General features: G+C 39.1%; 1 protein-coding gene across 3 annotated transcripts in view; it reads left to right on the top strand.

Annotated features, from left to right (window-relative positions):
• Positions 1–12,731, top strand: part of chst11 (carbohydrate (chondroitin 4) sulfotransferase 11) — a 33,142-nt gene extending 20,411 nt beyond the window's left edge. For all 3 annotated transcript variants that reach the window (XM_088347521.1, XM_088347520.1, XM_088347519.1), the window contains 3 exons: positions 5,489–5,574; positions 8,237–8,469; positions 9,905–12,731. In XM_088347521.1, the coding sequence (XP_088203647.1) occupies positions 5,489–5,574; positions 8,237–8,469; positions 9,905–10,547 (962 nt within the window). In that variant the 3' untranslated portion in view covers positions 10,548–12,731. The remainder of the gene's footprint in view (positions 1–5,488; positions 5,575–8,236; positions 8,470–9,904) is intronic.
• Positions 12,732–15,166: the final 2,435 nt, after the last annotated feature.

Here is a 15,166-nt window from a genome sequence, read left to right as displayed (position 1 = left end):
GCCGAAAGAGCCAGTTCTTTTAAAAAGAGTGGGAATACCCATTAACTCACTAAGTGGCAAAGACGCATTTTCACGTCATGAATGGTTCTTTTATAATAACGCATTTTTATTACACCTATCCTAATTTTGGATAAGACTTATTATTCTTTTCCTGGTGGTTGAGTAATTGATCTATTTCCTAGATCCCGGATGGAATAGATGTATAATATCTAATTGTTTTAGTGTACAATATCTGACCCTGGCAGCACAGCGGTGCAATGGTTAGCGCGTGTGCGGCACAGGTCTGAGGTCATGAGATCAAACCTTCCTGTGTGGAGTTTGCATGTTCTCCCCGTACTTGCGTGGGTTTCCTCCCAGCTCTCCGGTTTCCTCCCACATTCCAAAAAACATGGATTTCAGGTGGATTGGCCGGTCCAAATTGTCCCTAGGTGTGAATGAGCGAGCGAATTGTCTGTCCCTGTGTGCCCTGCGACTGGCTGGCAACCAGTTCAGGGTGTCCCCTGCCCACTGCCCAGAGATAGCTGGGATGGGCTCCAGCACCCCCGCGACCCTACTGAGGATAAGCGGTGCAGAAAATGGATGGATACATTTTCCCTTTTTATTCATCTTATCATTTTCCTACTCATTTACCCTTTTTGGTTTTGTTTTTTAATTACCGGGTAAATGAAAGACTTAATTCCTATTAAACTCTTTTTCCCTTTCCTCTGATTCACAATCGGCAACTTTTTATTTATCATCTATTTTTATTTAAATTTCCAAATTGATGTCTTTTCAAACGACGATTACAGGGAATTTATTTCGATTGATGTCCAGCCAGGCTTGATAGACTTACTTTTTTATTTTAATGTTTTAATTTTGCTGCAGTTGTGTTTGCTGACACGTTTTGGTCCGATTCCAAAGCTTTTTGTGTGTATGTGTATGTGTATGTGTATGTTTTTTTTTTTTTTTTTTTTTTGGCAAGCATTTCCGTGACGATTAGCAGCAGGCTTTTTTTTTAATGATCCTACTGAGGCCGTGTCTAATTAGCCAAAATAAAACCTCCATTTTTGTGCAAAGGTCATCATAAAATCCTAAAACTGTTGCGGGATAAGTACCATAATGAGGAGTTTGTCAGCAAAAAAAAAAAAAAAAACATACGGACCAGATAATATTAATTATGAGACAAAAGAGTGGAGTATCAAAAATATGATTATTGGACTAGACAACATGGTCATGAAAAGTATTTCTCGAAGAATGTTCTCATTTAGTAATAGTAATAAGTTATTGGTCCAACTTTGCGGGTATTAATGACTTGAACTGTCTTTCAGATTAGTACATATTGCATTTTTTTTTTTCTCGGTTTACTTTATTTTGTTAATTCATTTCTCAGAATTTTATTTCATTTTATTTCATCATATTTTATTTACATGTGTTTTATTTTATTTTATTATTTGTATTTTGTTGTATATTTATGTGTTTTGTCTCATTTTTATCGTATTTATTCTATTATATTTATTTATCATTTTATGATATTTCTGTTTTAATTCAATTTATTACAGTACATTTTATTTCGCTGTATTTGATATTCGTGTATTTGATTTTTTTATGTATTTTAAATTATTTTTATTTCATTTAATTATGTTTTTCTTTATCTTATTTCATTTTTATTTTTTTCTATTTTAATTATTTATTGATGTATTTTATTATATATTGTAATGTACGTTATTAGATATATTTCATTCGATCTCTATGTATTTTTTGTTTCTTTTTTTATTTACGTTTTATTTTGATTTGTTTTAATTTATTTACATTTATTTAATGTATCCATCTGTACCGCTTATCCTCAGTAGGGTCGCGGGTGTGCTGGATCCCATCCCAGCCATCTTCGAGGCAGTGGGCAGGGGACACCCTGAACTGGTTTCCAGCCAGTTGCAGGGCACACAATGACAGACAATTTGCTCGCTCATTCACACCTAGGGACAATTTGGACACGCCAATAAACGTGACATGCATGTTTTTGGAATGTGGGAGGAGGAAACCCATGCAGGCATGGAGAGAACATGCAAACTCCACACAAGGCTGGAATTCAACTCTGGACTTCCGCACTGTTGGGCTGCGTGCTAACCACCTAGCTGCCACGCAGCCATAGATTTATTTCATTTTACTTTACTATTACTATTTTGTTCTTTTCTTGGTTTGATTTGTTATATGGGCAGCACGGCGGCGCAGTGGTTAGCGCGTGTGCGGTTCAAATCCAGCTCCCGGCCTTACTGTGCGGAGTTTATATGTTCTCCCCGTGCTTGCGTGGGTTTCCTCCGGGCACTCCGGTTTCCTCCCACATTCCAAAGACATACATTTCAGGTGAATTGTCCCTAGGTGTGACTGAGCGAGTGAGTTGTCTGTCCCCATGTGCCCTGCGATTGACTGGCAACCAGTTCAGGGTGTCCCCTGCCCACTGCCCGATGATTGCTGGGATGGGCTCCAGCACCCCGCGACCCTATTGAGGATAAGCGGTGCAGCTGATGAGATGAGATTCAACATTATTATTATATTCATTTTGAAGTATTTTATTTCTATTTATTTTGTTATATTTTATATTGATTTATTGTTTTGTTGTTTTTTTTGTTTTTCAATTTATAATATTTTATTTTGATTGAGTTCATTTTATTTGATTAGATCTGACTAGATCTTTTTCATTACATTTTATTTTTTGATTTATTATATTTTATGTATTTCATTTATATTGTTTTACTGTATTTTATTATTGTTATCATTGTTTTTATTGTCATTATCATTATTATTTTGTATATACTGTAATTAGATTTTATTGAGATATTTTTTTATTTTGCTTTATTTCGATTTTTTTCATATTTTTTTAAGATTTTCTTTTGTTAATTTTATTTTGATTTTCTTTGTTAATTTTTGATTTATTTATTTTATTTTGTTAAATTTATTTTTATTATTTTTATTATTATTTTATACTTTATATTTTATTTAGACATTTTTCATTTTTAAATGTTTATTCATTATTTTAATTTGTTGTATTTGTAATTCATTTGATTTTATTATAATTTCCTTTGATTTGATTTATTTTGTACTTAAATGTATTAGACTTTATTTTAGTTTGATCTGTTTAGTTTCATTCTATTTTGATTTAGATACAAAACCTCCAATCAAGCAAATGTTTTTTTTGAGCTGGCCCCGCCCCTTCGCCCCTTTTTTCAACCCGCCACTCAAAATATTTGCCCCGCCCCCTATCTTTGGATGCTCGTTAGCGCCAAAGAATTCGTTTTTTAGTCTGAAACTGAGCGAGGTCAACGAGGTGAACCGACCCCCGCCGCTTTCTTTTTTTCCCCTCTGCTTGACGAGTCCCGTGAGCGGGTCTCGTACACGCTTCGGCGCCTTCCCAGCCGATCCCTCACGCTTGACCGCCATTGGTCGTTTCCCGCTTGCTCTCAAAGACTCGCTTGTGCTCGTGGGAGTCCTCCGGGAATGTGGTCGAACGTACTTCACTTTATGCATCACAAAACAAAGGGTCGTTCTTGCCATCAATAAGGCGACAGTGTGTATGATATAACGACGCAAAGTGGGGGAAAATACTGCATTCATTGAATTAAAAGACTATGGATTCGAATAAAAAACTAAAGCATGATGTAAGCATACATTTTTTTAATGTTACCTTCTCTAGCCATTCTTGGTAGCCCCTTGTACGCAGGCTATGGCCCCTAGCCCCTATTGTTGTTGTTAGCTAGACCTGTTTCAACCTATAGTGTAACCCACATCCCACAGTTGACCATCAACGTTTTTGTCCTGTTTCCTTCTCTAGCCACTCAAATTGCCACCCTTGTAAGGAGGCTATGGCTCGCTGCTAGCTGATATTGTTATTGAAAATAATAATAGTCTGTTGTTTGTCTCTTTCTTTGTCCTTCGGTGTCACTCTCCTTCCATAGTTTACCCTTTTATATGATAGTCGCCGAGTCCCATGATTCAGGCATATTTGACTTTTTTTCCACTGTTTCCTTTTCTACCTACTCAAATTTGCTGCTTGGCTGCAGGCTATGGCTCGCTGCTAGCTGCTATAGCTATTGTTAGCTGCTCTTGCTATGTCCTTTTATGTCACTCGCCCTTTACTGCTGAGCTTTAATTTTTTTTACTGTTACCTTCTCTAGCCATTCTTGGTAGCCACTTGTAAGAAGGCTATGGCTGGCCGCTTGGCCCTGTTGCTATTGTTAGCTGCTCCCAGTTCATCCTTCAGTTTCACTCAAATCCCAAAGTTCATCGTCAGCTATTTTTCTACTTTTTCCTTCTCTTATTGTTAGCTGATCTTTCTCTGTCCTTCACTGTCACTCATCTTTCATAGTTTAGCCTTGTATATGATGATCGCCGAGTCCAATAATTTAAACATCTTTGACTTTTTTTCCACTGTTTCCTTTTCCACCCACTCAAATTAGCTGCCTGGCTGCAGGCTATGGCTCGCAGCTAGCCAATATTGTTATTGTGAGCTGCTCCATGTAAATAAACCTTGCTCTTGCAATCTTTTACTGGCTAGCCGCTCTGACCAACTCCAGCTATCGCCTCTTTTCAGTTGTTTCGGGTGTGATGGTGAATTATAACATCTTCAAGCACTAATTACTGGAATAAGCGCATCAAAAGTTCTAGAGATGGAGAGATTTAAATAGGGCAATAGATCCAGTTGCTGTGGTTGGTTGGATAATAAAATACTGTGGATGTCAGATTTTATTGGGTTGAAGACAAAATCACTATTGGTTCAGGATATTTATTATAAAAATGTATTATATTTAATTTTATGTACGTATTTTATTTAATTGTGTTTTCTTATATTTGGTTTAACTTTTTTATTATATTTTTTTATTTTGATCGTTTAAATTATATATTTTTTATTTTATTATATTTTGTTTTATTTTTTATGATATATATATTTGTATGTATCTATATTATTTGTATGTATTTATATTGATTTTGCATATTTAGCTCAATTTTTTTCTTGATTTGATTTTGAGTTATTATATTTCATTTTATTTTATTTGATTATATTTATTTTCATTTCATTTTATTATTCTTTGATATTGTATTGTCTTTAAATCGTATATTTTTTTATTCATATTCCATTTTATTTTTGTGTATTTTCTATTACGGTATTTTCTTATAGTTGATTTTATTTCATGATCTTTTATCTTATTTAACTTTATTTGATTATATATTTTTTGTTTGGAATTCATTTTATTTTTATGTACTTTATTCTTTTGTGTTTTCTTATATTCTGATTTATTATATTTAGTTTAATTTTTAAAAAATTTAATTAGACAGACATATTTTTATTTGGATTGGATTTTATTATATATATCATTTCACAAATATTCCACCCTATACTTGTAGATACAAGAAACGTCTTCATCATTTGAATGTTATTGAATGATTTTCGACTGTGCACATTTCACAATACTAAACACTAAATGTCTATTTGGTGGCCACCCTTTTTGTCTTGCAGCCATGCACAGGAACCCTTTTGTGGCGGAAGGTTGCTGCGGCAAAAGTTCCCGAAACGCCCTGCAGGAGCTCTACAACCCTTCACAGGTCGGAACATTTTTTAAGCTGTTTGATTTTTTTTATTTACTATTCTCTTGACCTCAAAAGCGCTCAAAGATGAAACTCGTCCCTCCTCGCAGATTTTAATGATTGGCGCTTGGATGGGGAAAAATTCCCGCCATATTTTTAATGACAGTCTGCCTTCTTTCCGGGACTTTTTGGTGTCAATTACAGCTTTCTTTCTGGGAGAGATTTTTATCAGCGCTCTTTGATGTCTTGCAGCAGCGCGACTAGAGAGAGAAAAGGGGGAAAAAAGATGGTGGGAATGCATTAAGCATTCACACAGCTTTTGAAATGACTTTTTCATGTGTTATGTTGGCAAAAGGAGAGGGGGGGGGGGAAACGATATCCAATTTAGTTTGATTTGAAGACTTCAACATTTACTGCTACAATGTGACAGCAATTTGGGTTTGACTGGGAATATGACATGTATTAATATGCGCTATTTTCTGTTGCCGGGCAGAATTCTGGATGTAGGAATGAGCTACAAAAATGTAAATACATAAATAACCGAGACATCGATGCTCAAGAGAAAAAAATATTTTGCTATCTTCTTTTGAGAACATTCAAGGCAATAGCATAATTTCTACAATTGTTATTGAATGATTATTTTTCTTTTATTTCTTTGTTTGAATTCTTAAAAGCTAGTTCATTTGTTGAGTTTCAGAACCACACCACTAATCTTATACCCTAGCCATTACTCTAACTTTAGCAGTAGCCCTAGCGGTTACCCCAACTTTAGCTTTAAGCCTAAACCTATCCCTAATCTTGGCCGTAACCCTAGCAGTAACACTAACCATACTTGTAACCCTAGCCCTACCCCTACCCTACCCTTAGTCCCGCTGTAACCCCAATCCTAGTACTAAACCCTAGTTCCAAACCCTAAAAATGCTTTAAGGCCTGAATATCAAGTGGAAACTTTAGGTTGAAACTGGAACCCCAACACCAAAGCTAACCTTAGCACTAGTACTAACCCGAGCAGGAACCCTAGCAGAAGCCCCAACCCTAGTAATAGACTTAACCTTAGCAGTAACCCTAGCCATAATCCTTGTTCTACACCCTAGTTTCAAACCCTAATATCAAATTTAAACCCTAGTTTGAAATATTTACCCTATCACTAAAGCTAACCCTAGCTTTAGTCCTAAGCCAAGCAGTAACCCTAACCCCTCGGTGTGTCACAAAAGTGAGTACACCCCTTACATTTCTGCAGAGATTTCATTACAACATGTTTGTGTCGTGCCTCAAGTCAACCGTGGTCATGTTTTGGGGCCGCATGGGTGCAAATGGAGGTGGGAAGTTGCATTTCATTAAGGGAAACATGAACTCAAGCATGTTCTGTGAAATGCTGGAGCAAGGAATGATGCCCTCCCTCCAGAAACTGGTTTCAGGCTGAGAATGATGCCAGTTACACTTATGAGATGACTAAGGCTTTTTTAAAGGGGCTAGGGATAAAGAGGATGGACTGGCCAAGTATGTCTCCGGATCTAAACCCGATAAACATCCGAAAAGCACACGATCATGAATATCCCCCATCTCAGTCATGGTGTCATGTGGAAATAGAAAAGCATTCCTGTGGCAATTTGTGAACCTTTGGTGAAATCCGTGGCCAGGAGGGTTAAAATGGTTCTGCAAAATCATGGTGGCCACACAATATATATTAAACTTCAGGAACTTTTACTTTAGGGTGTACTCACCTTTGTTACCATATTTATAGCTACTAATGGCGACATATTGAGTTATTTGGGGTGACAAATAAATGTACACTACTATATAAGCTTTACACAGACTACCTTTCATTGGGTCAAAGCGATGCGTCTTCAATGTAGGGAAATTAAACATTACAATGAAATCTTTGCAGAAATGTGAGGGGTGTACTCACTTTTGTGACATAGTGTAGCGGTAACCTTTACCCTAGCAGTAACTCCTACCCTATCCTTGGATTTAACCCTAACCAGTACTCTAACCTTAACAATAAACCTAACCCTAGCAGTATCCTTAGCCCTAATCCTAGCTGTAACCTTAGCCAAAACCTTAATCCTAGTTCCAAACCCCACAAAAAACTTAAAACCCTAATATCAAGTTATTACCCTTGTTTGAAACTGTAACACTAAAGCTAATCCTAGTCCTCGCCCTAACATTAGCAGTAGCCCTACCCATAACCCTAACCCTAGCCCAGTGTTTCCCAATTAGTGGCAGCCAGGGGGGCAAGAGGTCCTTCAGGGGGGTCGCCTTCGACCTCAGAGAACTTTCTTTTAACTGTATTAGAATAAAGTGCAATTGCATCTCCACTATGTTAGGGGGCAGTGGGGCTTACATTGGCATAGTGTGTGCTTGAATGGGTGATGGGGGGGTTATTCAGACTGAGCATTCGCACTTTGCACATGGAACAGTTTGAAATGTAGACAATAAGTATAGCAGACCCATCTAAGAGGTTTTCTTTTTCTCAAGGGGACATGACAGAAAACAATTGAGGACTACCGCCCTAGGCCTAGATTTAACCCTGGCTGTAACCCTAACCCTGCAGATAAGCGAGCCATTATTCTCGCCGAAAACCTAGCTATAACCCTAACCGTAGCTCTAACCAGAGCTGTAAGCCCATCCTTGATGCCTGCCCTAACCCCTTAACCACAACCCCTAATGGTTATTGCAGCCGGAGCTTTTGGGAGCGTCTGTCCTTCAGCAGAGCCGTCGCGAGCAAGTGTCGGAGGCGTGTCGTCTCCACGGCCCCCCCTCTGGCCACAAGCGGCGCGTACTTACGCCGGCTGACCTGAAGCATCTCCTAGTGGACGACGACCACCAGCTCCTCTACTGCTACGTGCCCAAAGTGGCCTGCACAAACTGGAAGCGAGTCATGATGGTCCTCACTGGACGCGGCAAGTACAGGTATAATCTTTAATCATTTCTAGGACTTACAACCTTCTTGGCGCTCGGCATTAGGGTTTAGAATTGGGGGGTTTGCTTGCGTGGGTTTCCTCCGGGCACTCCGGTTTCCTCCCACATTCCAAAGACATACATTTCAGGTGGATTGGCCGTTCCAAATTGTCCCTAGGTGTGAATGAGCGAGCGAGTTGTCTGTCCCTGTGTGCCCTGCGATTGGCTGGCAACCAGTTCAGGGTGTCCCCTGCCCACTGCCCGATGATTGCTGGGATGGGCTCCAGCACCCCCGCGACCCTACTGAGGATAAGCGGTGTAGCTAATGAGATGAGATGAGATGAGGTTTGGTCACCTAATGACTCCCAACGAGGTGTTGCAACACATCAGTTGGGTTGAGTGAGGGGGCTGGGAATCCCCTCCTCTGTATCAATCTCCCAGAAGGCGTCAAAAATATGAAGGTGTTCTTGACTCCGGTGTGTATATATATATATATATGAGTGCAGTTTGCTGTGTTTTACGGAAACATGGCTGACGTCTAGCATCCCGGACGCTAATGTAGACCCAGAGATACCCGGCTTCAGTGCTGATAGACAGAGACACGAAGGCCTGCGGGAAGAGGTGGACTCGCTAACACGAGGTGGTGTATCCCTGGGCACAAAGATTTCCATCTGCTGCAGGGACATCGAACTTTTGGACTAGCTTGTGACGTCATCCACTCTGCTGTGGCTAAACTACAACAAAGCACCCCGAGGGCATCCTGTTAATCTGTTAATAAACAACAAAGGAGACTGCTGGAAGTGTGAATTTCCCTACGGGGATGAATGAAGTATCTATATATATATATATATATATATATATATATATATATATAGTCTATATATATATTTTTTTACAAATGCACAGTTGACAAACACTATAAGATTTAATGTTGGTGAAGGAAAAAATATTGAGAAACCCCCCTACCGTCTAATTATCGTTTCATAATCACATGTTACATTCCTGGATCATAATATATTGTGAGCCTCCGAAAAGACCCCCAGCCCTTCAGTAAAGGCACACCTAATTTACTAGTCTGGACCCGGTGAAAATTTTTTTTCGACCATTTGGCCTCTGAGATAAATTGAGTTTGACCGACCCAGGTAAGTCCAGTCTTAACCTTATTGGGGTATTTTTTTTAATCTAAGCTTAAAACACACTTCTATTCCATAGCATATGAATAACCTATATTTTATGTTGACAATATCAGGAGATGGTGTCATTATAGTCTGGAGTTTGCAATAGTGTTTGATCCGTGCAGCTCTTTGAGACTCTTTGTGATTAAGGGCTATATAAATAAACATGACTTGACTTGACTTGATCCAATGGTTTTACGCATGTAGAATACAATGATAGTACGTTGCTATGCCAATTTCCTTCTTCCCTGACTCGCTTACGCCCCCCTCAGGGACCCGATGGAAATCCCGTCCAACGAGGCTCACGTGCCGTCCAACCTGAAGACGCTGAACCAGTACAGCATCGGTGAGATCAACCATCGCCTGAAAAACTTCCTCAAGTTTTTGTTTGTGCGCCAGCCCCTGGAGCGTTTGGTATCGGCCTACCGCAACAAGTTCACGCTCAAGTACAACTCGTCCTTCCACAAACGCTTTGGCACTCGCATCGTGCGGCGCTACCGCCCCAACGCTACCCGCGAGGCGCTAGCCACCGGCGCGGACGTCACTTTCCCCGAGTTCGCCCGCTACCTGGCGGACCCTGCCACCCGTCGCGAGGGTCCGCTCAACGAACACTGGCAGACGGTAGCGCAACTCTGCCACCCCTGCCACATCCGCTACGACCTGGTAGGCAAGTACGAGACCCTGGAAGAGGACGCCGATTTGGTTCTGAGGCTAGCAGGCGTGGACCAGCGTCTCCGTTTCCCGAGCTACGCCAAGTCCACTCGCACTACCGACGCCATGGCGGCTGGCTACTTTGCTAATATTAGCTTGACGCAGCGGCACCGGCTTTTCCAGCTTTACCAGTTGGACTTCCTGATGTTCAACTACTCGGTGCCCAGCTACCTCCGACTGGATTTGGGAGCTAGCCTCACTTAAACGGGGTAAGCACCAAGAACTAGGCCGAAGTGAAGCGGGTCTTCCGGCTCAAAGGACCAAGTTCCAAAAGGTTCCAAAATTTTGATTGGCCTCCGGAGAGTGGGCGGGGTTTCAAAGACTCCTCCAAAAAGTGGGCAGGGTTTTAAAGCCTCTCTCTGAATGTGGATGGGGTCTTACAGCCTCTTCCAGGAAGTGGATAGGGTTTTGAAGCATCTTTCAGAAGTGGGTGGGGTTTTAAAGCCTCTTTCAGTAGGATGGTATGGATTTTGAGGATGGGGTTTTACAGCCTCCTTCAGGAAGTGGATGGGGTTTTAAAGCCTCTTTCAGAAAGTGGGTGGGGTTTTAAAGCCTCTTTCAGCAGCGGGTGGGTTATTTAAGTCTCTTTCAGGAGTGGGTGCGGTTTAAAGCCTATTTCATAAAGAGGGTCGGGTTTAAAAATCTCTTACAGGAAGTTGGTGGGATTTTAAAGCCACTCCCAAAAAGTGGGAGGGCTTGGAATATCACGGGAGCTGGCCCTGTCCACCCAATACAACCCAAATTTTGGCCTTAAAAGATGTAATTTTTTAGGTTCTTTAAAATAAAATATTTCTCACTATAATTAAGATAAATCACATTTCAGATTATCTTTTAAACATATTTTCAATATTGAAATAAATAATTTTGGAAGTTATTTTAACTAATCGATTTTTAAATTTTATTTTCAACAGAACAATTCATGTTGTCTGTAGTCCTTCAAATCATTTGACCCACTTTACTATTATTTACATAAAATTACCAAGATTATGATGACTATTTTTTAAACGTTTTTACGTTTTAGAAATGTTTTAATGAGCACGCCCACTCCAGATAACCCTTCCTTCCTCACTATGATTAAAATAAAACACAAAATTTAGAAGTAAAGTTTTTGTTACTTTTTAAACCTATTTTCAATATTTGATTCAATCATTTGGGAGTTATTTTATACGAATGAACCATTTTTTTAAACATTGTTAAAACATCTTTTTTGCGTGTATTTAAGCAAAAAAAAAAAGTTTTTAGGATACTTTCATGTTTGAACTGCATTTTTATTTTATTTTTAATTTGTTTTACAATTCAATCCCACTCCCCCCAAAATTGACAAAACTCGTAGAGTGGGAGGGGTTAGAGAGTCACGTGTTCTGACCACACCCACCCAAGCTAACTTCCTCTGCGCTCTATTCTTGTCGCTGCGAGACGGCGAAGATTATTTAAACTGCTTTGAAATAATAAATGTTTAATGATAATTTAATTCTTTGTTTTTGTTGCGATGATGTAGCGTGTGTGATGTCAGCAATAAGGGGCGGGGACAACTTGACAATTGTGGCAAAGTAGGATTGTTTTTAATGAACCTGAATGTTTTTTCCAGTTTTAGACCACCCAAAAAATATGAATGAATAGAATAGTTTGATTGAATGAATGAATGAATTGCAAATGACGCTTAAAAGGATTTTTCCATTTTTTCAGATGTTCTTTTTTTATTTATTATGACCGAAAACATGTATCAAATACCCTAGTTTTTTTTCTCTTTACTGGCAAAAAAACAAAATATTTGCCCCTTATTTAAAGCATCTTGAACGGGAATAAATCGATTGAAACAGCTAATATCATTTTGGGTGAAATAATCGTTGCTTTATTATTATATTTGCTCAGTCTCCAAAAATGAAAATTACGGGCACTGCTGGTGTTTTGCCCCCTGATTGGGAAAATTCCACATGTTATGATGATGTTTATGTAAAGTTTCTCCTCCCTGCAGTAAAGCGAAAGAAGCTTAAAAACACTTTTATTCGCTTTTTTGAGACTGGAAATGAAATAAGACTTTTATGTTCGGTAACCGGGTGTGATGACATACATGGCGTTTACAAATTGAAGCAACGTCATAACATTGATATAACCTTTTATATTAAATAATGGATTATGTAATTTGTTTTACTCACCATAATCCACAAAGAATGGTAAATGGTAAAATGGTCTGCATTTATATAGCGCTTTTCAAGTCAATGAAGACCTCCCAAAAGCGCTTTACAATGTGCTTTACACTTACCCATTCACTCACACACTCATACACCAATAAGGAGTCATCCATACAAGGCGCCTATTTTGTTTGCTCGAAAAACGTAGACTTAGACTACATATGGATCCATAAAATGAATACACCCCCTATATTTATATATATATATATATATATATATATATATATATATATATATATATATAGTTTGATACAACTGTGACATCCATTATATACATACTTTAGACTTATACTCCACACGGATGCAGACAAGTGTGGCTAAACGTCATTGCATGAATTAAAAACAAAAACATTCGCTGCTGTGTGGCATCCACTATACATATATATATATATATATATATATATATATATATATATAGATTGATATAACTGGAGTTTTCAACATGAGCTGGAAAATCAACCAAAGTCATCGTTTGACACTATAATATGGTAAAAATGTAACTTTTCCACGATAATAATTCGACTGATACAAAACTTTGCTCATTCAGAGATTTTCAAATTGTCAGGACCAGGACGGAAACAGGACCCAATTGCGTGACGTTTGCCAAAAGCTTTATTGAAAGAAAGAGGAAGGGCTGCGCCCATGATCCGGTGTTCGCTGGACACGGGAAGCAAGTCGCTCTCGGATTCAGACTGGGATCCGAACACGGAAGTGGGTCTTCCGTAGCGAGCGATGGCGGTGTCAGGGACGGAAAAACTGGTCCATAGCCGGGACTGGGAGAGCAAGGCGCGGTCGGGTTGGAAACGAGTCGTAAGCCACAACGGGAGAGTAGATGTAGTCGGGGACAAAAAGAGGTCGTAAGCCGGGACGGGAGAACAGACGTGGTCAGGAGCAAGACTGGTCGTAGCCAGAAACAGACAGGAGCAACAATGGCACAGGTGGGAGTCAGGGTCGAAAAAGGCTTGCTTAATATACACTGAAGTTTGCAGACGGACTGACAACAGGGGACAGACAGGACTGGGTTCAAATAGTGACAGGGAGCAAATCAGAACCCGCGGTGGTTGGCGCCAAATGAGCGGGCACACGTGAGTCACATCAGTAATCATGACACAAATAGTCCCTTATCGGGCAAATAATTCATTACATACGTGCACAAGAAAAGGCAAAAGTGTTTTGTGTTTTTCATTTTACTTTAAAAAAAAGCTGGGTACGGATATTGGTTTTGGATATTGGAAATGGATACGTATTCCTTACAATAACAATTTTATGCTATACAAACTAAACGTCATTGCATGGATTAAAAACAAAACCATCGTTGCTGTTCCCATTTTTAGGGTATGTCACGGGAAGAATTGTCACGAAAGATGTTTTCTACAGAGTCGATGCCTTTATTTTGCTATTTATGCACAAAGGAAATGTTTTGTATTTCCAGTATTTGATCTGGTTAGGAGTTTCTTGTAAATTGGGGCATCAAATGAGACGGAAAAGTGATTGTGGTTGTGAAACATATTGTTTCGATACTGTGGTTGGTTTAGTGCTGTTTTGAATAAAAAGATTTGCTGTCTTTCATGGATTTGTTCTCTCTGAATCCTTTTTATGCCTGTTCACAATTGAAAGACTTTTTACGATTTGTGAAATGATTGTTGACCCCGAAAAAACAAAACAAACATTATCCAAATGTGTCGTTCTAGCTTACCGAGTTATGTTCTCGTCTTCTATTCTCAGTGTTGTGGGTTCAATTCTGAGTTGAGCCAACCAGAACTAAAAAATATGAATAGAATATGAAAGCCCCACTCTGAAATCCTTAATGCTTAGCTGTGATCGTAACATGGAATCCCAACTCTAGTTACAAAAGCTTTACAACACTAATAACAATCAAAAACTAGTTTGAAATATTATTTAGACCTACAGTTAGGCTTTAAAACCCTAAAATGAAGCCTAGACTCTAAATTAAAAACCATATACAGACGCTTCCCTACTTACAACCATTCGACTCACGCTAAACGGTAGATGAGATCATTTTTTTCGGGATGTCGAAAAATATCCGGACATTCCTGTAAGTTAGATTTTGTATTGTGTGCCCCTTTGTCCGAGTACTGTAGTGCTTCTTTCCGCTGCTACTGGCGTGTGGTGGCGCTGTGAGAGGTTACCCAGTATTACTCTTCCTAGTTTGTGTGTAAATATTCAATACTGTTTCTTTAGCTTGCTAAGAACTTTTGACGTTTTTAATTGTTGAATATCTCGTGCATCCATTCAATATGGTTGGTGTGAAGTATAAAGAAGAGGCAAGTCATTTCCTTTGAAATGAAAGAGGAATAAGAAAGCTTGATGCGGTTGAGAAAATGGTTGGATCGCTTTTTGTCGTTCGCTTTCTACCACGGAGGAGGAAGTCACCTAACTCTTGAAGCCCAACGTTTATTTTTCAGTACAAAAAAATACAGGTTACTTATACAAACCTTAAACATACCAAATATATCACTGAAGCAACTTACAAACAAATTCAACGATCTCGCGTCTGTTATCAAATTCAAACTCTCGTTTAAAACCCTACGCCTAACATAATCCCAAATATACCCCTCGTTGTAACCCTTCCCTGGCTCTAACCATAATATGTAGCCCAAACCCTACTTC

This window comes from Urocampus carinirostris, chromosome 11 (assembly GCF_059441175.1).
Source record: "Urocampus carinirostris isolate Australia breed hairy pipefish chromosome 11, RoL_Ucar_1.0, whole genome shotgun sequence".
Classification (NCBI taxonomy): domain Eukaryota; kingdom Metazoa; phylum Chordata; class Actinopteri; order Syngnathiformes; family Syngnathidae; genus Urocampus; species Urocampus carinirostris.
This window is presented reverse-complemented; position numbering and strand designations above follow the sequence as displayed.